Source organism: Balearica regulorum, chromosome 2 (assembly GCF_011004875.1).
Source record: "Balearica regulorum gibbericeps isolate bBalReg1 chromosome 2, bBalReg1.pri, whole genome shotgun sequence".
NCBI lineage: Eukaryota > Metazoa > Chordata > Aves > Gruiformes > Gruidae > Balearica > Balearica regulorum.
This window is the reverse complement of record NC_046185.1, coordinates 120486220-120513957: the sequence shown is the minus strand read 5'-3', so window position 1 is coordinate 120513957 and position 27738 is coordinate 120486220. Positions and strand designations below refer to the sequence as shown.

Genomic DNA, 27738 nt, shown 5'->3' with positions numbered 1-27738 from the left:
TGGGAGAGCTGGGCGCTGTGCCGGGTTGCAGACGATGGCAGCGCAGCCCTTCCCAGCCACATCTGGGCTGAGGCCACATCCAGCCTGGCTGGAGCTGAGCAGGAGCGCAGGGGTCTTCTGCCTGCCCTGCACCGGGGCATGTTTTATGCACCGGACCAGTTAGCTTATGGGTATGGGCATCCTTTCAATGAAAATCTCATTCTCTCGAGAATGCTTCATGTTTCGAAAGGAAAACGCATAAATGAAAATATAAACAGTGAGCAGAAAGTGGTAATTAATGTCCAGCGCACATGTGCAGCATCACTGATAATGTTGCCTGGTAACAGAGGAAGGGATGGCAGAGCCCTGCCAGGAGCCAGCAGCAGCCTGCGAGTCCTCTTCAAGGCTGAGGGTTTGCCCAGGGGAAAGAGAGAGCCCCACAGACAACGCTCCCCTGCTTAGCGACCGCCATACACAGGCATACATGCATGCATACATACATTTCTTTTGGGGCTGCAAAACGCCATCCTGAATAAATAAATACATGCGCTCTCTTTTCATCTCGTACCAGACACTTGTGTTTTGCTCTGAGGTGCCTACAAAGGGCTTTGAATAGCAGTACGTTCCAGTGAGGAAAATTTTCGCATCGTCTTCCTTTGATCATGGTGGCATGGTGAGAAGGAAGCAGTCTGTCTTCATTTCTGTAACTAGGTAGGGTGCCCAACTTGACAAGGAAAAACAGTTCTTACCCTACCAATTTGCTTTATATGACCTAAAGAGCATTAGAACAATTTATGCATTTGTAAGTGCATTAGAAAGAGGCTTGAAAAGAAAAATGGCAAAGTTCTTAGGAATCAGCATTTTTTTCACTCCTTAGCTTATTCCATTATGTGAAATTATGATCTGTTTGCCTTAGTTTTCTTTAGCATGTTTTCCACAGTTATAAGGCTAGTGTCATTCTGGGTTCCTCCTGCAGTATATGAAACTGTTAAATACAAAATTTGTATTCAGTCAGTAAGCAACAAAATATTATTGGAGCAACTACCAAAGTCACAAAAACACATACTCCTACATATACACTCCTGGCAGGCCCCAGCAAAGACTTTTGGTTCAGCCACTCTCAGTCCCACCCGGTGCTGAGAATTTGAAGCCCAGGATGGAGTCCACCCACAAACAACATGCACTGTCAAGTGAAATGTGTGCTCAGAAACAAAATTTCCATCTCGTAAGGACAGAACTAATTGTATTAGGCGTGTTAATGCTGAGACAACTCAGTCAGATTATGTATGGTTCTCATCAGCCCTCCCAGCGGTCAGAATAGTCTTTATCTGCAACTGAGTGGTACCCCAAAAGGATGTGAGTTTTGTTTTCTTTCAAAACCATCTTGTGAATTCAGAAAAATTCCTTCCTGCCCGAGATGTGGCTGAAAGGGCTGGAGGCCAGCACAAGCTCGTGGAAGCCATGTACGTATGCATCTGTATAAATTGATATTTGCAATTCATTCAAGAAATAGTTTGTGTCTCTCGGTAACTCTTAAATGTTTTATTAAAATGTTGATGGCATTGGCTGGAAAGGAAATAAAAGGATTTTTTATTTATAAAAAGCCTGTAAGTAATTACCAGTTCATGCAAAGGAAACCGTGCGACTGCAGTGAAGCCTGAAGACCTTTTTTAGCATCTACCTCTAGCTATTTCTTAGAGTGTGGAAGACTGGAATTAAGAAAACCTATTAAACAATTGGATGCCAGCTTTTACAGTAACTGTAATCTAATAAAAGATTAACCCCTCACAGCAGATCTATGTATGTTGCCAGTAGAAGGTTTCTGACTGAGCCGTTAGAGGTGTCACTTTCATCACAGGCTAATGACTAGATAAATAAAACAAGCTTGTCATAAAAGAGTTTCAAAAGGCTTTTTTATGGTAATAAAAATTAATTGCCTACAATCAAAAGGAAAATATGAGTACACAAGGGAGATCCATTATTTGAAGGTAATCATAAAAACTGTTTGGAGAATTAAGAAGTTCCAACACATACGATGTGATGATACCTTTCACCACAATCCTGGTATCCTATGAAAAGGAGAAATACCAGCTTTGTTTTGAAATTATGGCAACACTAATTGAGGACAATAAAGAATAAAAATATAATCTTTTAAAGGCACTTTCAATTTATAGGCTGCATTATTCAGAGGGCGAGTGCTGAATCCACTGAAAAGCATTTCATGTCTAAAATCCTGACCCGTGCAACTTTGGGGGAATGATATGCAGCGCCAGTTCTAATTACTTGCGGTACAAAGGATCAATGGATTTTCTGTTCGCTTGGGATTATCACAGGAGCAACGAACAAGGTGTTTCTGAGCAAGAGACCTAGTGAAATATTACCCAGCGCATTGAGTAGCCGTGAGGTTGGAGGGAAGGTTGCATACCCTGAAAGGTGCTTTTCTGCAACTCTGAAGCCATGAAATTGAACAGCAGCCAACCCCTTTAAAAGACTGCGCAGTAATGAACTGTAAAAAGGGGGGTCATTCAGTGAGATACTGCTTTATAAACAGTAGGAGAGAGATTTTTGGCTAGCAGACAAACTCCTTCCAGTGTCGTGATGAAGCACGCGTCGTCTTCCTGCTGGGATGCTGCCCATTAGCATCAATCCAGACCACAGCGATTTGGGTCTTCCAAAGGAGCCTTTTACGCTAATGACATTAACAAATATAAATTCAGATAGCACCTTTTAACCTTTTATGGCTTCTTTGTGCATTTTATTATTACTAAACACAACTGTAATCACAATAACAGCTAATGTTATAGCTGAAGGAGGCAGTAAAGTTAGGATGTGGAAATATAGGGCAAGTCCACAAATTGGTGTCAGGTTCATCATCCGATCTTAGTGGGAGCTTCATGCCATGGCAGTCGGGTTGCTGTTAATAACACAAAATACAGCTCCATGGCTCCCTGCACTGAGGAAGAAAATGTAACCAGCAAAGCCTGTTTAATTTCCCTATTTGCTGTGGCTGTACGATAGCGGGTTTTTTTCCAAAGAGCTGCGATTGCCACATAAAAGACGCGGCAGTGTTGATAGCTGCAAGGGAATGATTCAGTGGGGGTTGTTGTGAATGGTGTCTTCTCTCATTCTCAATGTAGAGCACAACCTGCTTTGGTTGGGTTTTTCCCTGACCACCTGCTCACTTTGAACATTTTCTGATGACGACCTAGCAGACTAAATGCCGACCATCAGAACTTTTGTTTAATGCCATAATATGAAGCGGATTGAGCCGTGGCAGCCATGGGGGAGTGGCAGAGAAAAACAGGTAAGCACAGCAGGATGGACTTACGTACCATCTGGCTTCAGGAGGTTTTTTTATTACCTGATTTTTTTGCATTTTCTCCAAATCACTTCAGCTGAGTGGGATTACCCTCCTGGAAATCAGATTACTTTTGTAAGGTGCTAGAACACATATTAACATACTTAACTTTACATGTTCACATTTGATAATTTCTGTCTAAGAACTCGTGGTTTGACAGGGAGTGGTGGAAAACTTCTGGAAAAGTTCATTTTTCTTTCCCATAAAATATAATATATTTCTAATTTGGCTGTTTTGTTAGAACTGTGCTCTTTGGATCATTTTTTTCCATCATTGTACATCAAAGCATTAGTTCCTAGGAGCTGAATTTGGTCCAGAAAAGAGATGAGTCAGCAAATAAAAAGTAGGAAATTTTTCCTGTAAGTTTTTCATCCTGGACATTGCAAAGTGAGTAACATTTATAATGCCAAATTTAGAAGCACATAGACTCTGTTTACCTCCATTTGACCTATGATTGGTCCAGCATATTTTAATTAGCAAGAGGTCATCCAGATAATCCATTAAAAGTTTGGCCAGTTTTGTCAGCCTTCGTGAGCCTACTGGGCCCACCTAGTTGGTTTGGAAAGCACCAAATCAGCTCCTCAGGAGATCTCCAGTATGGTTTTGTTTCTCAGGAGCTAAAGAGTCTCACAGATGGAAGGGTTTATCTGCAGATGGTTAAGATACAGTTTCACCTCAGTGGAGTATTTATTTGAGCCAGTGTCTTGGCTATTCCAGTTCTTCCTAGATGCTGTATCTGTAGCACCACTTAATCTGGAATATAATCATAGAATCATAGAATGGTTTGGGTTGGAAGGGACCTCAAAGATCATCTAGTTCCAACCCCCCTGCCATGGGCAGGGACACCCTCCGCTAGACCACGCTGCCCAAAGCCTCATCCAACCTGGCCTTGAACACTTGCAGGGATGGGGCCTCCACAACTTCTCTGGGCAACCTGTTCCAGTGCCTCACCACTCTAACAGTAAAGAATTTCTTTCTAATATCTAATCTAAATCAACCCTCCTTCAGCTTGAACCCATTACCCCTTGTCCTGTCACTACACTCCCTGATAAACAGTCCCTCACCATCTTTCCTGTAGGCCCCTTCAGGTACTGGAAAGCTGCAATTAGATCTCCCTGGAGCCGCCTTTTCTCCAGGCTGAACAACCCCAACTATCTCAGCCTGTCCTCACAGGAGAGGTGCTCCAGCCCTCTGATCAACTTCGTGGCCTCCTCTGGATTCGCATGATAAACCTGATGATGACCTTCTGCACAGCAGGAATTTACCTTACACCTGCACTCTCAAGTGCCCGTGATCTTATGACATGCTAGAGGAAAAAGGGCTTGGAAGGATCTTGAGTACCCAAATCTTTGTGTTCACTTGTATGTCAAAGCTGTTGAAACTGGAAGGTTTCTCGTGTTTCATATGTATCCAAGTTCCATATGCACCTACCACCTATAGCATAATAACAAGAACAAGATGCGGTCCTAGAAACTGACAAAAATGCAAACCTGAAAACTGCCAAATTAAGTAAATTTGTCAGAGAAGCAGTGAAAGCATCTGCAGGCTGAATCTCATGAATTTCATAAGGAAGAGAATTCCACCAAATTGGGGCCAGGCACATTCCAGATGGCACAGATGGTTTAGCAAGTGACAGATTGGAAACACAACCCAAATTATGAGCAAGTACGTAAACAGAAATCAAAATTTCTCCAATAGGTAGGAGTTGAAGTCTGAAGGGTCTTCAGAAACAATAATAACATGTTAATTTTAAGCCTCAAAAGGTAGCCAAGTGCAATGCCTGAATAAAGATGGAAGATGACAAGTTGTGAGAAGAGCACACAACTTTTCAGTAGCTGCCAAGTTTGGAGTAGATTCTCAACAAAACAGAGAGGCAGAAAATGGCCCCCCAAATGCAGCTATAATCCAGCCTGGAAACTGCAGATAAACAAGTCAAGATTTTGTTAACTGTCTCATTGCAAAACCTGTCTGAAAGCTGGATGGAAAAAATGACATTGTTATGTCTTTTTTTAATCAAAATGTAATTTTGACTGACTTGTATGAGAGCCAATTATAGATGGGTGAAAATGTGCAAATCATAAAAACAGTAAGTACCCATGACCACGTGAAGAAAATGTGTGAAACCAGTAGGAGCAATGAAAGAAGAATCAGAAGTAAGAGTATTTCAATATCAGTAAGGGAGGGAAGGAAATCACAGCAAAGCCAACCCTCAAAACAGCATATGGGGAAAAGTGAGAGGAATCTTAGCTCAGAGTTAGACAAAGACTGATTATTTTATACTCCAGTAATGCAAACCATCATATGTGCTATCTTTAAATTCAAGACAGCAGAAAATTTTAATTAATAGAATATTAATGCTAATTACATCGTAGGGGCAGTGTAAGAACCTATGAATGTGAAAATACTAATTATAGCTTTGTGTGTGTGTATGTACATATGCATGTACATATATATTTATACACACAGACACGTAATATGTATGCATAAAATTTTATAGCTGCAGGCATCTCCAGCTCCCTTTACGCCATTGGTGATACAGGTCCCAAACAGCCACCCTCTTGGTGACAACACTCATCCATTACCGATGAATCCCTGGATATTAACCACAGGCTATGGTCCTTATTCATGTGCATGAATTGGTTTTGTGACCCAGTGAAGGACTGATGTAGAGTCAGACCAATGGGGAACATGCATTGGAGCTGGCATGCTCTCCCTTAATACCTCCTAGACTTTTTCTTGGCATTATGGACAAGGAGTATTTTACTGGGAAATGCTAATAATAATAAAAGCAGTGGTGGTCTTGTCTTTCAGGCATGATTAGCTCTGCTATATGTTCCTTCTGCAGAGGGGCTGTGGACATAATTTTTCTTTCTGCTCTGTTTTATGGACCTGAATATGTTCCACTTCTTAGAACCACCAACAGCCACATACCACGAAGAGGCTGGAGCACTTCAGTAGCTCTGTGTCCCACCGCGCACACATACATTCCCCTTCAGGTTTCAGGGTTGCAGAGCATCATTTCATCTAATAGATTTTGTTTATGTTTTTTTCTGGCCAGGTGCGCTAAATGCGCATCCCTGGGAGCTAAGTCAAGCTCTGGATTTGTTCTGGAAACATGGGTCAGAGGAACAATCTTACAGCAGGGATTACTCCATTGAACTTTGGTGCAAAGTTGTATTATAGTTCTTCTGTCACCCCATGTCAGAAAAGCTTTTTTTCAAAGAGGGTATGTGCAGCTTATGAATAGACCATAAAACATCTATTTGAGAAAATGAAGTGGGGGAAAAATAAGCGTATTTAAGTTGAGCAGTTTTGCCTGCTGGCCAGGCACGTCACCTCTTTTTTTCATCTTTTAATCTGGTCTATCTGCTGTACCATCTCCGTACCGCCTCCCCAGTTTCTTATTTTCCTGTCAGTCTCTGCCCTATTCCTTGCCCCACTGCCTTTCTGAATTTCTTTGATATTCAGATCGACTAAAATATGCTCTCAGATCAAGCAGCGGAAAAAGCGGTAATTTAAGTCACAAAGGCCCGTGCACATTATAAATCCCAGATAGGCGCTGGAGGTTTCTCTTCACATCTGCCTGCCTCCCCTCCAAACATCACCAGAATGTTTTCAGGGTCTGATACTGCCTGCCTCATCTATTTTTCCTGAATAAGGGAGAAAAATCCCCTGTGGGGAACCCAGACACCCCAAAGCCTCTTGTCTCCTCAGATGTGCAGCTCGTGCCGAACACGTGGGAAGGAGGGGAGGGAGCATTGCCGGGGGGGGGAAGCGTGCGCTTCGCTCCTTGGGTGTAGGCAGCAAGCCTGTAGCTTAATGAATTGGCGGCTTTCATCTGAAGAGGGGCTCGTGCAATGTCCTTAATTGGATTTCTCTGAAGAACTGTAGGTCCTAGATCATCGCCTGGAAAGGGGATGTGGTAACAAACGTGGACGTGCAATATATGGCGTTGCTTAAAGGGAAGGCAGGGCACTGGCTTTGCGACAGGGCTCCAGCCCATCAGTGCCAGAGTTGTGTGACAGCTGCAATGCAACAGCGGGCAACCACATCTCAGGCACAGCAGGAGACCCTATTAAAAATATGAGAAAACTGCCAACCTTCCTGCAAAAACACAGCCTCCTGTGCGACAATTTGTCTAACCCCAAAGGGACGGCAGTGTCACTGGGGGAAATCTGTATTCCCACCTCACTCCCCTATCTCTCGATCTTGCTGAAGTCATGCCGTCCATCTTTGGGCCATGCCGAGCTCACCCCGCTAACCCCACTGCCTCCATGGGGCACGCAAGGCGGATGCTGGCGGCACTGGCAGCCGGTCCTCTGGGAGCACCTGGTCGTGAGGTAGGAGCCTGGTTTAGGGATACCCCAGGGAGCAAACGATTGCTAATTAAACATGGCTTTAGGCTGTGGTCACTACACCTTTGAGAAGATGATTAAAGGAAAAATGCATCAGCATGTTCTCTGTTTAGAAAAAAATGTTTTAAAATCTCAGTGTCACACCATCTGTGGAGGTGGCGATGTTCTTTCACGAGAGGCTTGTGATAACATGCAGTGGGCTCTCATTAAGCAAGAAGAGGCAGACACTGGGAAATTTTCCTGATGGCTGGGAATTCCCCTGCAGTTCCTGGGACAGCCACATTTTGCTCCTGTTGGAGTTGCTGTTGACTTCAAAGGAAGCAAAGAGACAAAGTGGGGTTCTGCATGTATGAAAGGGTGTTTTTGCCAGCACTGGCTTTGTCAGAAACCGAAAGGAGTCTTCACACCAGGAGTGGATTATCTGACCTTTTTTTTTTTTTTCGTTATTCCCTCTGCTATGACTATTAATTTTTTTTAAGTAATTTTGTTCTTTCCCTTTCCCAATTCCACCTCAGATGCTTGATCCTGCCTAATACTTTCTCTCTGACCTCACAGTCTGTTGCCATGGAAATTCAGCTTTCTAACTTCACTGATGGATTAGGGAGAAGACAAAAGATAGACCGGGTAGGAAATGAACCTTCATTTGCTAAAAGGGCAAGACTGTGGTTGTGGCTGTGGCTGTACTGCTACCAAGTCTGAGGAAGCCACTGAAAGCAAAGTTCTGGCTCTTGATTTGCCCCACCATGCCTGGGCTCGGGCTGTGGCACGGCTCGTGTGCGACAGCACTGGGAAAGGGGTATAACTGGCAGCCCAGTGCTGGGAGAGGGGGTTCAGTCTCTGCATTTTCCCATCATGGGTGGTCACGTCTCAGTGGTTTGTAGGCAGACGGGTGCCAGAATTTCATCAGCATACAGGCCCCGGGCCCCTGCTGGGAGCAAGGGCTGCTTGGTCTCCAGTGTCTGTACAGCTGCAAATTCAATCCTTGATTTACCCAAGTCAAAGCACACAAGGCTCCTTGAAATATTTGAATTTCAGTAGAAGGTCTTAAAGAAATCCCACAAGAAAAGGCTCTCTATTAGCAAGGCAAGGCCAGATGTCCATTTAATATTTTGGCTTATTGCACCTAATGTTTGCTGTAGAAAATTATGAATGGTATCCCTTGGCCTGCTTGCCCCCAAAGGATTCTGTGATGATTTCAGTCGCTTTCCAAGAGGGTGGGTGAGCAGCGCTGCTGCCCCCGTGCAGTGTTGCTGTACGTATTGCTGAGGGAGCGTGGATCCGGCCGGGCACAGAGACGAGCAGCATTTTGCTGATCAGCCCCTGAGATCCCCGCAGCATCCAGGACTCTGACATTTCGGTAGAATCTGACGACTTGCAGCATGTGCCCAGAGCACTGTATTGATGTCACTTTGCTGGATGTGGGCCAAGCATCCAAAGGGCAGTGAGTTGGTTAATATGATAATCACGTTGCATCCTAGTCTCTCCATATGACAGAGCTTTCCATTTCTGTTCATGATGCTGCCACGTTTTCCTCTGAGGGCAAGTGTGACTTAAGCAAAGTGGCAGAAGGCAAAGAGACTAGTCAGCTTTCATCAGGGAAAAAAAAAATCTGTGGTGAAAAACAGTAATACTAGTGATGATAAACATCAGGAGCGACTACCACCACTGTGGGATCCAGTCTGCTGGATCTGATAAAACTTTGAGGACTGAGAACCCCAATAAGGAACGGGAGTGCTGGAAAATGAGTAACTCGATGAGGATCAAGAAGCCTTGGGGTGGCAGGGACTTACATGTCCAAGCCAGCAAAAAGAAGGGGAAACTGCCATATCACCAAGAGGTGGTGCCTCTTCTCAGAGGGAAGATGAGCTGCAACAGCTGGAGAAAGCGCAGCTGGCTGCAGGCAGCATTTAACAGCTGGCTTAGCATCCAGCCCTACTGAAGGGCAGAGCAGTCCTCATGCCGTGGGAGTTATTTGAGTTCCCAGCACGATTTCATCCTCTTGCCAAGGATTAGAGCAGTGCGGGGCCGCTGCCATTCTGTGGGGACAGAGTAGGGCCCAGGTGCTTGTACAAAATGAGAGTCAAACTAAGGGGTTTATCTAAAGCCACTTTAGATTGGTGGCAATCCTTCCACTGATGGCAGTGGCCTTGGGATCAGACCCTGAATCTTTGCATCTTGCCTTGAACAAACCTGAATCTTTTTTTAACGTGGGGCCATCCGTGTTATCCTAAGAATTCGCCAGTATTCCCAGCTCTGAAATGACCTCTGCTTTCCTCCTGCCTGGCAGTTTCGTTCCCCAAGATAACCTCATCATGGAGGTGTTACCAACGTCCTTTCCCTCTGCGTTTTCTGCTGGCATGGAGGGACCGCTCTGCAGGAGTCTCCAGCCACTTCTCCTGGTTTGCGCAGGCTGAATTTAGTGGTGGTGCTCTGAGCTCCTTGGGGTAAGGGCTCTCCGATGCGGCGTGCTGGTACTGGGCTTAGGTTCATGGAAACTTGCTCCCGGCAGCTTTTTCTGATTTCTTGGTCACAGCTTGGCCTCATGAGCAAGGCAAGCAGAGCATGGGGAAGGAAGAGGACCCTGATGTACTCATGCCGTCCAATTTCTTCTTTATCGAACAGACAACATTAACCAGCAATTCTTTGCTATTGAATCAGGTGTTGCATTTTAATGGAGAATATAGTAACATTTCTCATGCAATACATTCCTCATGCTGTACATTTCCCATCATCAGTCTGAAATAGAAAACTGATTGATATGATCAGTATTTGACTGGCAAAGCTATAATATCACCAGCTGAACCAGAAACACTTTCAGCTCAGTGGTAGAGTCCTTTCTTCATGTAGCTATGCAATACTTCAAAAATATTTGCAATGGATTTATTTCCAGTTGGATCTAAATCCTCCAGCAAACTCTAGATTTATTACCTCCATCGTGTGTAAAATACCTTCTTTTTTCCTCACATCAGCTTCCTTTCAAACCAGACGGTACTCACAGTTTATGGCATACTACATTATAGTCACTTACCATCATACATATTGTGTTCTTCCATGACTTTAAATGTTAAAGGACACCTTTCTGCCCTATTTTAAAGGAAGGAGAGAGCAGAAAACCCATGTATTAGCAAAATTGCTGTCATTTATTTCATCACATCAAGGCAAGTATGGTTGAAATAACCAATCCATTATAAGAGAGGTAATACATCATTCATTATTTGCTGCTTGCTATGGCAAGCCACTGGCTTAGCACATACAGGCTTATGGATTTGGTACGTGGAAAGCTATAATGAATGTGCAGTTGTGATGAGCAAAATTAATGCTAATATTTACTGCTCTACAGTGACTGCTATGTATCAACTGCTTCCCCCTCCCTTCCTGTTTGCCCCCCTCTGTACATGCAGGCAAATGTTCCATCTATTTAATTTCCATCCCAGCTATCACTCAGTAGCAAGCTAGTCAGCTGGGGCTCCTACCCTTTAGCAGAGCAGAAATAGAACAGAAACCTGAGGGAGGTTGGTTTGCCATGCTGCTGCGCCCTCACGTCTTTGGGTGCTGTCATGCCTGTGTGTGAGGGCAGCTGCAGACAGATGCTGGCTGTGTACTTCTCTCTCCACCAAATATTTTAATCAAAATATATTGAATCAACTGGAGGATGTCTGGCTGTGCAAAGCAACATGGAAATTTGGCACTGTCTGTTTTGAACTATTGTATCAACTAGTATCTTATACTGGTGTATATATATTATACTGCTCATGTTTGTTTATGTTTATATCTAGATAGATAGAGATAAACCAGTATATGTGGTAGGTAGGTAGGCTCTGTCCCTGTGCTCCCAGGAGTTGCAGGCAGCCCTTCTGCAGCTTCACAGGAAGGTTTCTTTGGGAAGTCCTGGAAAGGCAGAGGCGGGCAGGGCAGCACGTCTGATGTCAAGGCTTGGGTGGCTTTCCTTGTGTTCCCTGATGTTCCTTTGCATGCAGCCTTTGAGGTTTCTTTAGAAGAAAACCAGAAATGTCCACATGATGTCCAAGCCTAGCTCTTCACAGTCACTTGCCTATCGATGCAACAGGGCATGCTGGAGGCTTGGTGTTTATAGTTTCTGGACTCATTAACCACATGTCCAGGAAGTGGATCCATAAAACAAATTAACCCTGAGTGATGCATCAGTATTCCCTACAGTGCAGACATCATTCCTGTACTCTTATTTTTGCAGTATGGACAGCAAGACCACACTGCAGGATTGCTGAGTCCTGGCCAGGACATAGAGCTACTCCACACGCACATCCCAGGCAGTTGAGCCTGTAATAAATCACCTGCCTATTGGAAAGGCAGGGAGAAACACAGGGTCACCTGCCCACTAAACGTAACTTGTTTCACATGCAGTACAACAAAATCCTGTGTATTTTCTACTGGGATATATCCACAGCCCTGCTGACTGCCTGTCTCTTCTGCTCCTCCCTAAAGTCTATCTTATCTTCTTTTCCCACTTTTCTTAATTTAAAAAAAAAAGAGCTTCCTCATCCCCTCTCCCCTATGTCCCTGAGCAAGACTGTAGCTGCTTTTTCTTAAAATTGCCGCTACTACTATTGCATTATATCATTATTTCCAGGGTTTTAAATGTTTTTCTAATCAAATTCTCCTGTTTTCCTGAATGGTGAGTTGCAGATGCTTTATAAATACCATTATTCTATTACTTTTAAATAAGAGTGCTGTATGTTCACTGAAAGTCTGAGCGGTAAACCTCCTATTAATTTGTCTCTCCACCTCTCAGCATTCCCATGTCAGCCACATTAGCTAAATGGGAGTTGCATGCATGTGCCTTGGGGAGCAAAGCCCCATAAATATGCATACCCTGTAACCCACTTCTAAAGAGGAACAGCTTCACTATTACACTTGATTTCTCAAAACAGCCAAAAAATAATGGGTCCAAATCTGCCCTCGGCTCTGCTTCTGTAACCCCTGTGGCTTCAGTGCATCGCAGGTGCCTCACGGAAAGGCAGATCCTGCTCCCCCTTGCATCTTGTTATGTCCTGATCATCATTAGAGCATCAGGGTGAGACTGAACCTGATAGAGAATCCTGGTGGCACAGGAGGACTATGCAAGCTTTTTGTCTTAGAAGCATGAAGCAAAAATGGCAGAGCAGGGGCACCTGGGTGCTTGAGAAACTGCTGTCTTCTGCCCACAGCGCTTGCTCTTGATCACCATAAAAAATGTGTTTCGGCATCTCAGCATCCCCTCTTTCTGATGATCTAGATATGGGCACTTCTGTCTTAGTATTTCTATGTTTGCCAGGAGAGCTTGATCAGGAGCAAAACAAGTCATTCATGGCTCACTAGAGCAGTGAGTGGTTGCAGCGTTTGACAGCGTGACAACTGAGTAATAACACATTTCACATGGTGGCCCCATGCGATATCCTCGGTGTCCGCATGCCATACTAGAGATTCCCTGTCCCAGGGAATGACATGTGAAATGGGGTAGTTACGTGATGTTTCATAACCACTGCCTTTGGCTAAGGATGTGCATGCACTTAGGCTGGTCAGAAAGTTTTCAAGTGCAAATAATTTTTAGCAAAAAAGGGACAACTAGAAATAAAACAGCTTTTCCTGTCAGTCTGTGTATCTTATATGCAACAAAGAAAGTTGGTTTTTAAGCACCAAACTCAAATTGCTCCTTGAACCCTCCATTATGAGCAGCTGGAGTTGGGGCTTTTGCTTCCAGTGGCTCAAATTTTTAAAAATCTATTGTGTTCTTATCAAAGTTGTGAAAGACAAGCATGAGTGCAAGTGTTTATCGGAGAAAGGAAGGATGATTACACTGTCCCTGCAATACGTAACACAGTGAGGGCCCCTCATCTGATTGACATGTCTCAATGTGAAAGCCATAAATATATCCAATGATGATAAAACCCCTGGGCAGGCTTTGCGAGCAGCAACGTGGTTCGCACGGTTCTGGCTGTGAATTGGACTGTGAGGCTGAACTTGAAGGATGGGACTGCCAAACGAGGCGGTGAGCAAGGATCAGGGTGAAGTCTTGCAGATGTTCCCGACAGTCATCGTGGCAGGGTTCCTGTCTGCCAGACATAAGAAACAGATTAAAATTACCCTAAACAGCCTATGATTATCTGATGCTAAGAGCAAAAATGTCTCTTCTAGGAAAAAGAAAGCCACAGTCCCACTCAGGAGCCTGTAGGCTCTTACAAAGTTAATTTATGGTGGAGGTGTGGGAATTGCTAATTACTCCTGTGGAAACAAACCACTGTTACAGCTTCAGATGGATTTCTGTTTCCAGGCTTACCCCCATTTTCCACTCGTTCCTGATTTTCTCAAAAAAAAGTTCCTCGGGGAGCGCCAGTGTCTTTCCAGGCTTGGCCTCTGCCTAAAGGTGAATATTTCAAGAACTCTCAGCAAAATCAGCCTGGCTGTTGTTATGATATGTGGGCCTAAAGAGAAACCAGCTATTCCTATTTGTTCCGGTTGCAGCTTCTCTGACCTCATAACTCAAGAACAGCTGACGCTAGGAAATTTGAACTCAGCTTGTTTTATAGACCTGGGTGATGAAGGAGAAAACAGTTCATGTCTGAAGAAAATCAATTCAATATTTCTAGAGTTGGGAGCAATTGGAGTCGAAGGCCAAATTTTGCTTTGAAATACAGCAGCGCAGCCCCACTGAAATGCCAGTCCAAGGGCAGAACTCATCTTGGCACATTTTGTACATATTTATGAAGAAATTTGTTTTTCCTAGAATGTTAAACTGAAGTCAAAAGGAGGAATGTCAGATTTATTCTCCACGAAGTCCCAGTTCCAGCTCTGATGCCAATCCATGGGCTGAAGTGTAAATAATGTGCGTTCAGCACAGAGTAAATACCTCAGCCATGTCAATGGGAGGTTCCTGCAATGATCAGAAATAGGATTTGGCCATGTATAGCAATTAACTTTTGCAGATAACATTATTTATTCTGGACATACTTCTTGTATCCAGTATCGCTCGGTAAGAAAGTATGCATACTCTGCCATTTTCCATTCCTATTTTTCTCTGTTCCCCTTTTTCCCTCCTCTGTCTTTCTGCCTGCTCCCTGTCTTAGGGTATCTCCTTTGTCATTCCTTCTTCCTTTCCTTCCTTCTAGCAGTGCTCTAAGCCTGCTATCTGGAGGTGTCTCTCTAATATCTTCCGATTTCAGGGAGTGGTAGTTAAAGAGTTGATGCTGCCATTTAAGTGTCCATTTTTGTCTTCAACTTGACACGTTGGTGACAGTAGAGAGGGACAAACTTTCACTTTTTTTAGAAAACCAGAACACAAGTATAGATTACATCTCATCAAACTGTTGAGGGATTGGACACGTAAATCCATTGAGCGGGTTTGAACCAGGCTTGGGTTTTTCATTGAGTGAATTTTGTTGTTTCTGCCAAGCTGAGCCCTTGTGTGAAATTCCACATAAATTCCACATAAAATTCCACCAAATCTTCAAATAAGCTGTTTGACCCAAGAAAAATCACTATAAGCTGTAAATGGTTAAAGGAAGCAGATATGTTAAAACCCCTTAAACCCATAGCATAGTTACAGAAAGCGGATTTTTCCAGTCCCTGCCTGTTACCGGATTGTCACGTGCTGTATCAGGCAAACTGCAGATGAACAGCAGTTATGAAATTGAGTCTTCCTACTCCTAAAACATCACAAGAAGCTTCACCAAACAGCCCAGCCATCCCCTGACATCTCTTGACACAATTCTCTGCTTGGTCTGACAGCCGTGTGCCTCAGCAAGGCCCTCCAGGTCCAGCTGAAGTCAAGGTGTCAACCAGGGTTCTCATCCACCCAGTTCAAGATGACTTTACCTCTTGTGAACTCAAGTCAGCGCACTCAATCCTTATGCCTGAGCTAAGCTTCAGTCATTGTTACATACATTTAGAGTTACGCAAATGCGATTGTGGCTTCACTTTGCATGATCGGGCATCCTTTTTAAATGGATTTTATCTTCATAAGCTGTATGCCATGCACACATGGTAGGAGATTTTGCCATATGTCGAGATGATGCCTCCATATCAGATGATTTTGCCCAGGGTTTGTAATAGAGACTAACAAGGAGCTCCACAAGTCTGGATTTATATCTCCTGTCCCAGTGGAGACCACGCTGTGTGGATACTTCAGACTACCTCAGCATGCTCCATCTGATCCATGGTACTGTCTTTCTTGGGCAGCCTGTGTCAGTAGTTTTTTCTAACTTCCAACAAATGAAAGACCTTGATGTGTTTACTGGAAGAGAAGCCTAGACCTAAACTATACAAGATATTGCATTTTTTTCTAGTCTGTTTATAATTAAAATTATGAACAAAAAATAAACATGAAATATATATGTTAATTAGAAATAACACTGATATGCCCAGCCTCATTCCTTCACAACTGCTGCTGTAGCATGCCTGTGCCTTTGGGTACACAGAAGGGATAGCTTGTCAGTCCAGAGATTTCATCTTTCAACAAGAAGACTCTTCGGCATAATCATACACACATCATGGAAAGACATGTAAATGTACACCACCAGGCGTCTGCTAGGAATGGATTTGCATAACTGCCATCAGCAACTTTTATTCTGTGGAGGGTGAGTGTGATCATATTCATGCCTGTGAATGAATGAATGAATGAATGGGTGATTCTTTTTTTTTTAAAACAGAAATTACAATTGGTTATTTTGTCCTACCATCTAAAAATATTATTCTGTTTCTCCCATCGCCTTCTGTCCTCCCTTTCCTCCTCCCCCTTGCAATCAGTGCGTTTGTTTAAGGCTAGTAGCTCAACAGCGCTGTCTCAGGAGGGCGGTGTAGGGAGAAGCACTCATTGACATGATCCTGTTAATGAACTGTGCCACCGTGGTGAGGCTGGAGCTTTGGAGGGGTTGCTCTCTGCTGGCTTCACGTGTATTGTGAAAAATAAGAGTGCGCTTGGCCTTGCAGCTTTCCAGGTACAGAGCCAGCCTCAGGAGGGCTCTGAGTTGGCAGTGCTTTCTGGGTTTCAGTAGGGACAGACAAATCATATGAGCTGAAGGTCTGGTCCATTGCTGTAAAGTGCCTACAAGATGGTCAAGCGTGTGTGTTGCTTGGGGCAGGAATCAAAACTGAAGGGCCCGCTCATCCCACAAATCCTGCTACAGGAAAAGCCAAATTAACCTCATCCATCCATCCGTCCATCTAGCTGGAAAGCTGTGATCCACTGGCTCTTTACCTCCATCTTCTGTGGAAAAGTTAATGCCCTGTAGACTTAAAAAGCCTCTATGGAATCACACAGGACAAGTAGAAGAAGACCTGAATCTTTACTAAAACTTAAAGGATTTTAAAGAATAATTTCTCCAGCAACCTCCTGTTTTCATCCCTCCTAAGATTTCCCTGTGATTTTTCTCCCCGACCCCCATACGTGCTGCATGGCAGCAAGCAGGAAAACAGTGATGCTCTGTGCGTCCAATACCTGGCTCCAGAGCTTGTGGTGCCCGCTCTTTCTCACTAGACTGTTGTTGTTCTGGAGCCACAAAAGGAGCAAGGTTTAAACTGTTTCCTTTTCAAGCAGCAAAGAAGCAGAGCAGTTCTCTGCAAAGTGACTCAGCCTGCCCTTGGGCACGTCTCTCTTGCAGCCCTTTCAGAAACCAAGAGGCAGAGCTTTCCAGCTTCACCCGTTCCCCTTCATCCCCATCCCTGTCCAACGCTCACATCAAGGTCTATATAGACAGCAAGATAGAGCTGTTAAGATGACTCGGTGCTATGTGGATAGTCTCTTACATCAGAAGGGTCTTGTTGAGGGAGATTGTGCTCTCCCTGTGCCTCCAGAGCCACTCCGTACGTGACTGGGCAATAATCAGTGAAAATCGTCTGCTCCGATTAAAGCTTGGTGTCACTTGTTTTGCTTTCCAACAATTCCACATAATCTTTCATTTTAAAAAATAAATATTTCTTTTGTTCTCAGGGATAATTTTTTAAATAACTCAAAAGAATTGTTGTCATCATATCCACTTTCTAGTCGTGCTCTGCCAACAGTGGGTGCTCCAGTGGCTGAAGGGTGTTCACGTCCAGCTGCCCCGAGACCCCAGTGCACGAGCAGACGACGAGCGCGTTCTCTGCTTCGGGTCAGGGCTGAGCCTTACATTGCTCCTTTTCCTCCTGTCTTCTGGAAGTACCACATCTGGACTGACTCCAAACCTGAAAAGTTTTAGCCCAGTTAAATAATTACTGTGACAGTTATATGTCTCTTAAAACCATAGGCTTACTAGGGAACCATAATTTTGGTCGGTGCCTTAAGTACATTCTTGCCTTTTACCATCTTTTCAGTCCTTTCTAAGCTATTCCATATACATTTTTAACACATGCCAATGATTTTACATATTAAAAAGAAGAGAAAGTTTGGAAATACCACTGGATAAGTTAGGTAATATGATGTAATTTCAAGGAATGAGTCTGGATTTTTTTTTCCCCTACATGGTGTGTGCCACGTAGCTTGAAAGATCAGTTACTAGCTTGGATACATGCATGTTAGCTAGGTGATTTTTCAAGAAATATGCTGAAAAAATGAAGTAGCCAAGCCTGAGCCCAGTGCGAAGAGTTATACAGCCTTTGAAGTCAGTTAGTTACTAGACTTAAAGATGAATCTGACTGTAGAAATTAAAAATGTGTCAGGAAAAAAACCAACCTGTAAAGCGCCCAAGGCACTGCTGATAAATATGAAACATTTGTGTCTTGCTAAATGTATTTTTTCATAATTACCAGTATATGGATTTGTATTGTTCAAAGCCCTAACAGTGAATCTCCTGTGATGAATGCGCAGTAAAACAGGACTAATTGGAAGCATTAATTTAGACAGAGGCAGGAGCTGACAAGGAGCACTGAGTAAGAGATGCTTTATATTGCTATAGCAAGTACAAAGTGTTTGCTTTTAATTTGCAAGCTCAAATCACACCACCTTCACAAACAAATTTTTACAAACTGTTGCTGTGTCATTCTTTCCTCTTTTTGTCTTATTTCTCTTTTAATAAATATCTCGGACCTAAGGTCATCTTAAGGAAATAGTTGTAATACAATAGAAACATTGCTGTAGGTGCTTCTGTGTTTCTGGCAATGTAATTGACAGTGAACGAGCATGCAGGAGCAGCTCCCAGCAGGGACACTTTTGAATAAATACACACTAAATAAGCACGGCGGAATGGGAGAGTAACGTATCTGCAAAAAGAGCTGCATGCTGTACGTCCCCTCAAAAATCTTCTGTGGTTTAGGCCTGTAACAGCAGAAGCGCAGGTTGATTTTGCTGCTCCCTCTGCTTTATCTGCCTGCTCCCACCCTGGTCCCGGTTCAGTAAACTGTTGATCATGTGTGATGCTTCTGGCACATGGGTGATGCCACCAACGTCAGATGGAAGCGGCTCTTGCTCCAATGCCTTGCTGAGGCAGCGCCCAAAACCAGAAGTGAGATTGTGACTGCATCCATATACAACCTTAGGTGCGTTTCTTGTTATCTTAGGTGTTTCAGCCACTGACCTTGGTTCATGCCAGATAACTTGGGTTTAGCTACTAGATAGGAGTTACTGGTCTTTTCCACGTGTTTGCTATGCAAGTACTTGAGTTTTACTTAAATCTCCTATTTGACTGAAACACTAATTTCCACCAAACCAGGTAAAGGGAAGAATTAAGCACCAAGCAGCGGCTGTGCTGAGCTGTCATGATGGCTTCAGGTGGCCCACCCAGCACCCAGATTAGAAGGGAACAAAAGATGAGCTTCTACGCTCCTTTGACTACTCCTTCCAGTTCTTAATTGCCATTAATCTTCAGATTATTTCTTACTTCTCATTTAGTCATTGGTCTTCAGCTCCCAACCATGTTTTACTTCCACTGGTTATTTTAGTGTTTCCTATGTTCTCCTTTCAGAGTCATTTGTGCGCTGAATAATCTTACTAACTGCAGGAGGAGTTTTCCTGGATTTACACCGGTGCAGCAGAAACCACAATATGTCCCAGTGGACTTTTCCTGACACTGCTATCAATGGTCATGGAATGGGTCCCTCAAGCAAGCCTTGTGTTATTTATTCCCATCCAGTCTTTTCAGCACATATTGAATGGGGCTGAAACTCAGCACTTCATCTTGAAATTATGTCCTTCATCTAATGCTCCTTGATATTCCTTCCTCTCAGTGTCCTGACCTTTTCTGAGGCTGTTGCTAATATATTCTCTTAAGCATGGTAGTTAATGTTAATGCAAACTCTATGTTCTACTGCAGCTTTAACGCTGATATGCCACACTTAGTGCTCTGTCTCCAAACAGAATTGCTTTCCGATATTGCACTTTACTGTGGGAATATTTTTACTGCTCGGGTACAATGACAGCTGAGAATGCTTAAAAAGAGAAAAGGAGGAAAGGGAAAATGTAATAAGGCAAAAGTGTGACAACAAGACACTTATGTCAGTATTATCATTGCATTTCATGGGAATGTAACATCTGACTGCCACGCAGCTCTTCCAGCATCTGTCTGTCGAGGACCCAAAGTGATGTTTAATTGTAGTTCACTCAAAGTGCTTGAACAGAAAGTTCTTCGTTTGGCATTAACTCTGCTGTGCCCTAGTTTCAAGGTTATGTTTTGTATATTAATAAATTAAGTCCAGACCAAGGAAAGCCTGGATCAGAGCAGTGTAAGCAGTAAAAACATGCTATTAGCTATTTCAGAGATGAGTTTGTCTTTCCAAATGCACCACTGGGTACATTTGCACTTGCGTTGTTTCTGAGGAAACAACCCACAGCTGTGTTTGAGGTTTGTTGCCGATGCATCAGGAAATCTCAAGCCCTCCCTGGGACCCAGGCAGTCACACGTATTAAGGGCAGTGCAGCGAAGCCAGGTGCTACCACTGAGGCAGGCACTGAAACTACCAAAAATCGAATGTTCCAGTTACATGGCTGGCATTTCTACACTTCCATCAGAAAAAAAAATCAATAGCCTTCAAGAGCAGAGCAGTGAGATCACAGGGCTAGAGACACATCACACAGCAAAGCATTAGGACAAGCACCTCAGGACTTTGCTCCTGCCATGCTTTCTCAGCGCGGGTCACCCAGGCTGGATGTTCAGTGGTGGTGCACGTGGTGCTCTCGGTAGCCGTCCAGGGTTGCTGCGCAGCATTGCACCAGCCGCTGTGCTCCCGGAGAGGAGACGGTGCAGGGGAGGGGTAGGCGAAGAGCAGCTTTCTGGTTTGCCTGCTGACTCCAGCCCCCATCAGCAGTAGCTGAAGAGTAAGTACGGCGCTTTGGGAACTATGTAATAGCCTGACTGAAGTCAAATGAGGCTCCCAGCATAGTTGCTAGAGGGGGAAAGGGAGAGATAAGATGCCCACGTCATATCACCAACAACATAACCGGTATTAACGAAGCAGAAGTCAAGGATGAATGAACATTGAGACTGAACTCACTTTCACATGAAGAGAAGATCCCGAAGGGCTGTGTGCTGACAGGGCAACATGGGAAAGCTAGTACGTTTAATCTCTTCACAAGGGCTGTTCTGTGAATAATCAGAAGTTGTTAGGGTTGTCAGACCAATTTCCTTCCAAAATAAAATTAAGTGTGGAGGTGATGACATTTCAGGAATGGGTGAAGTAGATTCCCTCCTGAATATAAATAGAGGCAGGTTTAACCAGAAAGGAGAGATAAATAAAATATCTTACTTGTAAAGTGCTGGGCAAATAATGCTGTGATAGAGGTTATGCTTATGCTCATTATTATTATTACTTTTATTCCAAACAGTGATTCTATGTTAATGGTGCAAAGACGTGCATATGACAGTGCCAGCTTGTCATGCTTAAGGCAGGATGAAACTCTAACGACCTGAGTCCACTATGAACACTTGAATGTAAATGATGTTTCAGATATGCGATGTGTTCCTGTGAAAAGACAAGACCAGTACATGTTCAGAATAACATTCAGAAGTAGCACACAGCTATTGGTAGAGGAGTATTTTTATAGAAAATGAAAATGTGCATGTAAAAAGAGACCAATCCAAACAGAAAGGTGAAACATTGTTGTGTAACTGCATTGGTGCTGAATAGGAAATACGAATTGCAGAAATGAATGAACTGCAGAGTTGGTGGAGCATATATCTATAAAGTGAGATGCTCTTCCTAACTTCATATGTATTTCCACTTGAATTCCTAATCCCCTGACTAATCAAGTACACTGTGTCACCATGCCATCTCACCCTTATGTTCTTTGTGTATGATACTGCATATCTCCACCTCTTGAATCTAATTCAGGAGCAATAACGCTGAGTGAAATATAAGCAGCAGAGTCCTGCTCTCATTAGCAGAAATTATATCTGGCTACTGCTGTGACCTTACTCATAAGAACATACAATTTACTACACCAAGTTGGACCATCATTCCTTCCAGACCAATACCCAGCTTCAAAGGATGGCAAAAAAATCCATATCTCAATACTTGTGCAATCTTGCAATTCACCTAATGGAGCAAAAAACCCTTTCTTCATCTCTGCAGTGAGCAGCTGATGTTTTCAAGAAGGGAATTTGATCTTTCCCTTTTATCTTTGTATGTCCTAATGGACCATGCACCCCTGACATTCTTGAGTTTCAGGCATGCACCTCCATGCATTGCAAGCTGTGGAGGGGCTTCACTGACCCCCTCGGGCCGTGAGCAGACCTTGCAGAGCAGCTCATAGAGCACCCGTGTGGCTTAGTGGAGCTGGGCCATGGGGAACAGCCAGGTTATTCTGAAATCAGCCTCAGCTGAAGCCAGGTGCAACTCAAAACAGCTGTAACTGTGCCAGGCGCAACTCAAAACAGCAATACAACCTTTAGTTCTAAAAGCCAAAAGCAAGCTGTTGCTAGTTTGTAGGAAGGACGAACAGAAATGAAAAGTAACTGCTCCCCTCTTTCCCTAGCAACCCTGCATTCACTCCAGAGGCTTTGCGAGCCCTGTATAATCCAGCAGATAATAAGAGCAGCACGTTGCAGCCTTTCTGGCTGATTTACGTGTAACCTTACATCCTCGGGCTGTGCTCACAGGAGAGAATCTGGATGTGAAAACTCTCGCTACCTTTTATAGCCCAAGTCCACGGGGGAATTATTCCCATTCAAATCTGACCCTTTTTGCCCCCAAACCAGTAGCCAGTCCCCCATACTGGAAACTCTGACTCCCTTGATCCTGACCTGATTTGGTTCTCACTTGCCCAATGACAAACTGAGACAGTGTACAACTGCACAAGCCCCTTAGCAGGTCATTTACTCGCTCTGAGGCACTGTATCCCTTTTCCTTAAACTGGAAAATGGTCAAAAATCAGAGTAAAGCTTTCCTGCAGGTAAAGATAATAGTTAATTTCTTATAGTGTGTTACCTGCTCACGTAACAAATCAGTGCAAGCTCCTCATTACAAGCTCTCATTTGAGATCAAGCACAAGGATAACCAGGCACTTGGAGGTAATAATGTGTTTGAGGGAGGCATAAGTAATAAATCATCCAAATTACTTTCAGTGAACAGATGAAATGACTGAAATACCTTCAGGGTTTGAAGAAGTTAGTCAGCCTATGCATAACTATAACATCCCTTCTGGCTGCAGTATCAACATTTCTGTACCTGCAGCTGGAGACTATAAGCACAGCTTTTGCAAGTAGGGAAAAAAAGATCTGCATCGTCAAAGCAGAGGGATCCACGAGCAGAGTGCTCTGCTCTGCCTCCTTGCCAATTGTCATACAGTGTGTTACAATAGTTGAAATCGGCCATGGATCAGAAGTTACTGGGAAAGACAGACAGAGGGATAGACAGCCTGTTCCTATAAATGTTTCCTTAGAAAAGACAAGCTAAAAATTACTATGCTGTAAAGAGTATCCCGAGTCTTGAATAAGTGTCCTTGATTGATAGGTAAGTCAGTGTAAATTACTAAGACCTGGAGGCTTAGTCCTGAAGAAATTAGGTTTGGAAAAGACATATCATCTGGTGCTGGAATCAAAAGCCTCTGACTTGGTTACCTCCAACTGCAAGTGAGAGGATTTTGAAAGGAGTGTGGCAGGTCAAGGATCTGTGATTTTTTTTGGAAAAAGGCTCATGCATGAAGAAGTGGCTCCTTCTTCCTCATGCTATCTGATGCTTTGCAGTTCAGCAGGCGCCAGACGTCTTGCCTTGCAGGGGTCAGGCGCAGCTGATGGGTAACGTGCTGTTTCTTTGAGAGGCAGCAGCTCCTAGCTTCAGCTGAATTAGTGCTTGCCCACTTACCCTCTAACACGGGAAAGAAAAATGCTTCCTAATGCATTACCATGGAAAGGCTGCCAGGCCCTGCTCTAGTCCACTCTTCATGCCAATGAAGTGTTGCTCTCTAAGGGTGGTTGTCTGGTGTTCAGTAGAAACTGGTTACGAATGTCCAAAGCAGTGGAATTCCTCTCCTGGAAAGTATTGCAATACAGACACTACATTTCACCTTTTCAAACATCACTTTTATTTATCCCTTTGTTGTACTATGTCATTCATGATAATGTCATCTAAATAGATGGAAAGATACGAGGTGGGATTCATATCACTAATTTTCATCACCTGAAAGCTGGACATCTCGTTAAAGCTCATCATCCTCTATGTGACCTCTTTTGCTAATGGCAAGAGAGGAGCCTCTCTGGGGTACTAGTCAACCTGTGGACGGGGTGAATTGCCTGCCAGAGCCACGGCTACCTTAGACTAGGCATGTAACTTTTACATATCTGAAGTTACTCACTGTTTTTTTTTGGGGGGGGGGGGGTTTGACAGAAACCTTTTTAGGTTGGCTTTGAATCCTCCTTTCCCCTTTCTTAATGCTGCTTGTGAAATGGATACCCTTGCTTGAGTCAGCATCTGTGACACCAACTATATCCTCTCTTTGGCAAGATCCTATTTTAAGCTTCCCATCAGAGGCCACAGCTATTTGTGTCATTGTCAAAACTCTTCAAAAGGTCCGGTGACATTGATGGTAGGTCTCTTAGAAGCCAAAGGTTCTGCAGTAACATAAATAGGATCAGCAGCACTAAGTGCAGGTGAAAGAAAAGCCAGCTGCACATCCTTTCTGTCTCCCTTGGCAACAGCATCCTGCCAACAAAAACTGCTGCCAAGTAAAGGCTGGAAAGGAAGGGATGCACATTTGCAAAGCTGGGGCTGGACAAGCTTTGTGTGAGGGGGGAGTTGTCAGACCAAGGAACACTCCTGTGCTTTTAAAATTAATTTTGGTTTGTTCCGTATGTTTTTGGGCAAGGGAATGGACAGAGCCTCTGCCCTTACGAAGACTTTTCATCTGAAATTCCAAACTATGGTCTCTGCAATTTTAAGCCATATGTTTCCATCCATGCCAGCACACAGGGAAGAAATCTGTGATGAGTTACTACTTACAGATGTGGCAAATCCTCCAGCAAAGGTTAAAATACGTGGCATGGTTCTCTTGTTACGCCAGCTGCAGCTTCGTGCTAAATCATTGTTTCAGCAGCAAGCTCTTAATCAGCCCTGAGTTCTAGAAACTGCTAAACAAGCTGATATTTGTGAGGACCAATTTTTTTTCATAATGAACTCAATATATTTATTTAGAAAAACCTTCACACTGGAAACAGTAAGGGTGAAAAGTGAACTGCACAAATGGCAGGGAGAAAAGGACCATCAGCACAAGAGCACAAAAATGCAAAGCAGATCTGAGATTATTATTTGTACTCTGTCTTTCCATGCCCTCCATGAAATGATCGTGGCTGTGAAAACATTTTGTGTAACTACAGGTAAAATATACCTGTGATATAACATATGCACCTGCCTAGCCTTCCTGGTAGGGACTTCAGTCCCCAAAAATCAGCACTGGGGTCACTGTCGGAGTGCCAAATCTCAAACCTATCGTCACAGCATCATTCCTTTCTGATTTGGCTGTGGCATCAAAACAGAAGTCTGGCTGCAATGAGCTTGTATCCAAGGCCTAAAAAAGGAGGATCTTCTCACCTGGTATAATAAAAGAGGAGAAAGAAGTGGCTTTTCTCTCTAGCAAGATATTAGGAATGAATTTTGGGAGAAGCCCATGTAACAAACTGCTCGGGCTGTTGCAGCACCTCCAGATACGACAGGGACTCTGAATCAAAGACTGACTCTGACTCCTGGGGGTTTCCTATGCTGCTCTCAAGAAGCCCCCAACTTGTTGCTCTCTTAACACCTCCCCGTGCCTTTTGAGGGACTGGTAGTTTGCTGCACAGGACATATTTCTGTGCTCTTCGGGCACTGTGTTCTTCCAGACACCCCGCTGCGCCAGAGGGAAAGAGCGGGGGGAAAAAAAAGGAAGAAGGAAGGCGGAATTATGGTTTTAAGAATGGACTTCTTTATGGTTACAAAGTAGAAATTGCCCATTCACCACTGAGGAATGAAGAAATAAAATACAGAATATGCATTTTGATGCCAAGGGAGGAGAAGGAGAGAAGCGGATCACCATTTCATTCCCCATATTTTCCTCTGACAGGAATATTAATATCATTAGAGATAATTGAATGAAGTGGAAAGCCTGGTGGAGGTACAGAAGCAGGAGGTAGTTCTGTAAAATCCATCCACACACAAAAAGCTAAACGCTGTGCTGGAAGGAGGGCACTTTGCCTTGAAATAGGGACTGAACAGCCTCACAAGGACGTGCAGCTGGGGTGCTTGTTGCTGTTTTGTTCCCAGAAAACGAGAACTGCCAGCAATCCTCTGGCATCTGAATAGACCCGTGTCAGACAAACTGTATCTGGACTTGATGGGAAAGCAAGCCGGAATACCAAGCAGCCCTTCGATCTGCTGGCAGAGAGGGGGACTGGCTTAGTAAGTAATCTTGCCTTGCAGTTGCAAAGGTACTCCATAAAGGAGCAAGCCCTCTCGCTGCACAGCCCTGCAAGACACGCCTGCCTGGGCTGTCTCTGTCCTCATTCCTCCAAACCAGTTCCAACAATAACAGCAACTCCTGCGTGCAGCTGCCTCGTTAGGGAGAAGATGTATTTTTCCTTTTTCTGCTGAGGGATGAAGCTTCCAAATCTGTGTGATGTGAGCAGGTGAGGATGTCTGCTGACAAGTCCAAATGATATTTTCAGGTAAGTGATTACCTTGAACAAGCAGCTAGAGTCAGGCTCTTTCTTTTTATTACCCTCCTCTCAGTAATTACTGTTGTCCTAGATTGTCGGTAAGCCTTTTCACAAGGTTCAACAGCTCGGATGTCTGTATATATTTAGCTGAATAGGGGATCTGAAGCACTCCTAAAGCACCTATTCCCATAGTATCTGTGAGTCTCCAGTGCAGCGTGAGAAAGAACCAGGAGCTGCCTGCTCTGTAACTACACGACACTGTCCTATTTGTATCACCCATTGTTTAAAACACTGGAGGACCAGAAATGAGTTTTGATTTACAGACTCGCTCTCTCAAAGTCTGTGATGGAAGTGCATCTTAGAGGCAATAATGGTGTTCTGCAGTGGTTTTATATTGGTAAAGGACCGGGACATTCTTGCCACATGAAAGCTGTAGCTACCCTTACTGTTGTTGCACAGGGAGTGTCAGCAAGTACTGCTTAATTTGTGTTTGTACATGTGATTTCCAGAGCTTCTGCTGATGCTGGTTTATGTTACTGCAAATAGAGCTGTTACTCTGTGTGTCTCATTCTCTGCGTTTTACCAAATACCTTGTGTTTTGAAGTTGGGATTGATCACCCTGTCTAATACTTACAAGGGAAAACACACAATAACTTGTAAGTTAGCATCTGGGAGTTCTGGCATGACAGCCACTGATAGGCAGGGAAGAGAAATTTTCTATGCAGAGTAACCTACTTTTTCTTCCCTCAGTTCTGCCACCAATCATGGAGATGAAATTTGCTTAACTCTTTGTTTGTACAAAGACTGCTTTATTGTGAGCATATTGCTCACAAATCATATTGCTTTGACAGATTACAAAGAAAATGACCATAATGAAAACAATAATACATACTTTCTGCACGGTTTCTGTCTATTAAAGATTCATTTTGCTCCCGGTAACATTTTGGGTTTGCTGAGAGACACATGAGAAGTTAATAGTGTTGTGAGGAAGGCTTCCATTACA

General features: G+C 43.7%; 1 protein-coding gene across 3 annotated transcripts in view; it reads left to right on the top strand.

Annotated features, from left to right (window-relative positions):
- Positions 1-27738, top strand: part of TMEM108 (transmembrane protein 108) — a 169525-nt gene that overhangs the window by 124845 nt on the left and 16942 nt on the right. The window contains exon 1 of one of the 3 annotated variants that reach the window (XM_075745631.1): positions 26250-26744. The exons of the other annotated variants lie outside the window; for them this stretch is intronic. Within the exon in view, the coding sequence (XP_075601746.1) occupies positions 26732-26744 (13 nt within the window). The 5' untranslated portion in view covers positions 26250-26731. Of the gene's footprint in view, positions 1-26249; positions 26745-27738 lie in introns of those variants that run through there. 3 annotated transcript variants of the gene reach the window in all.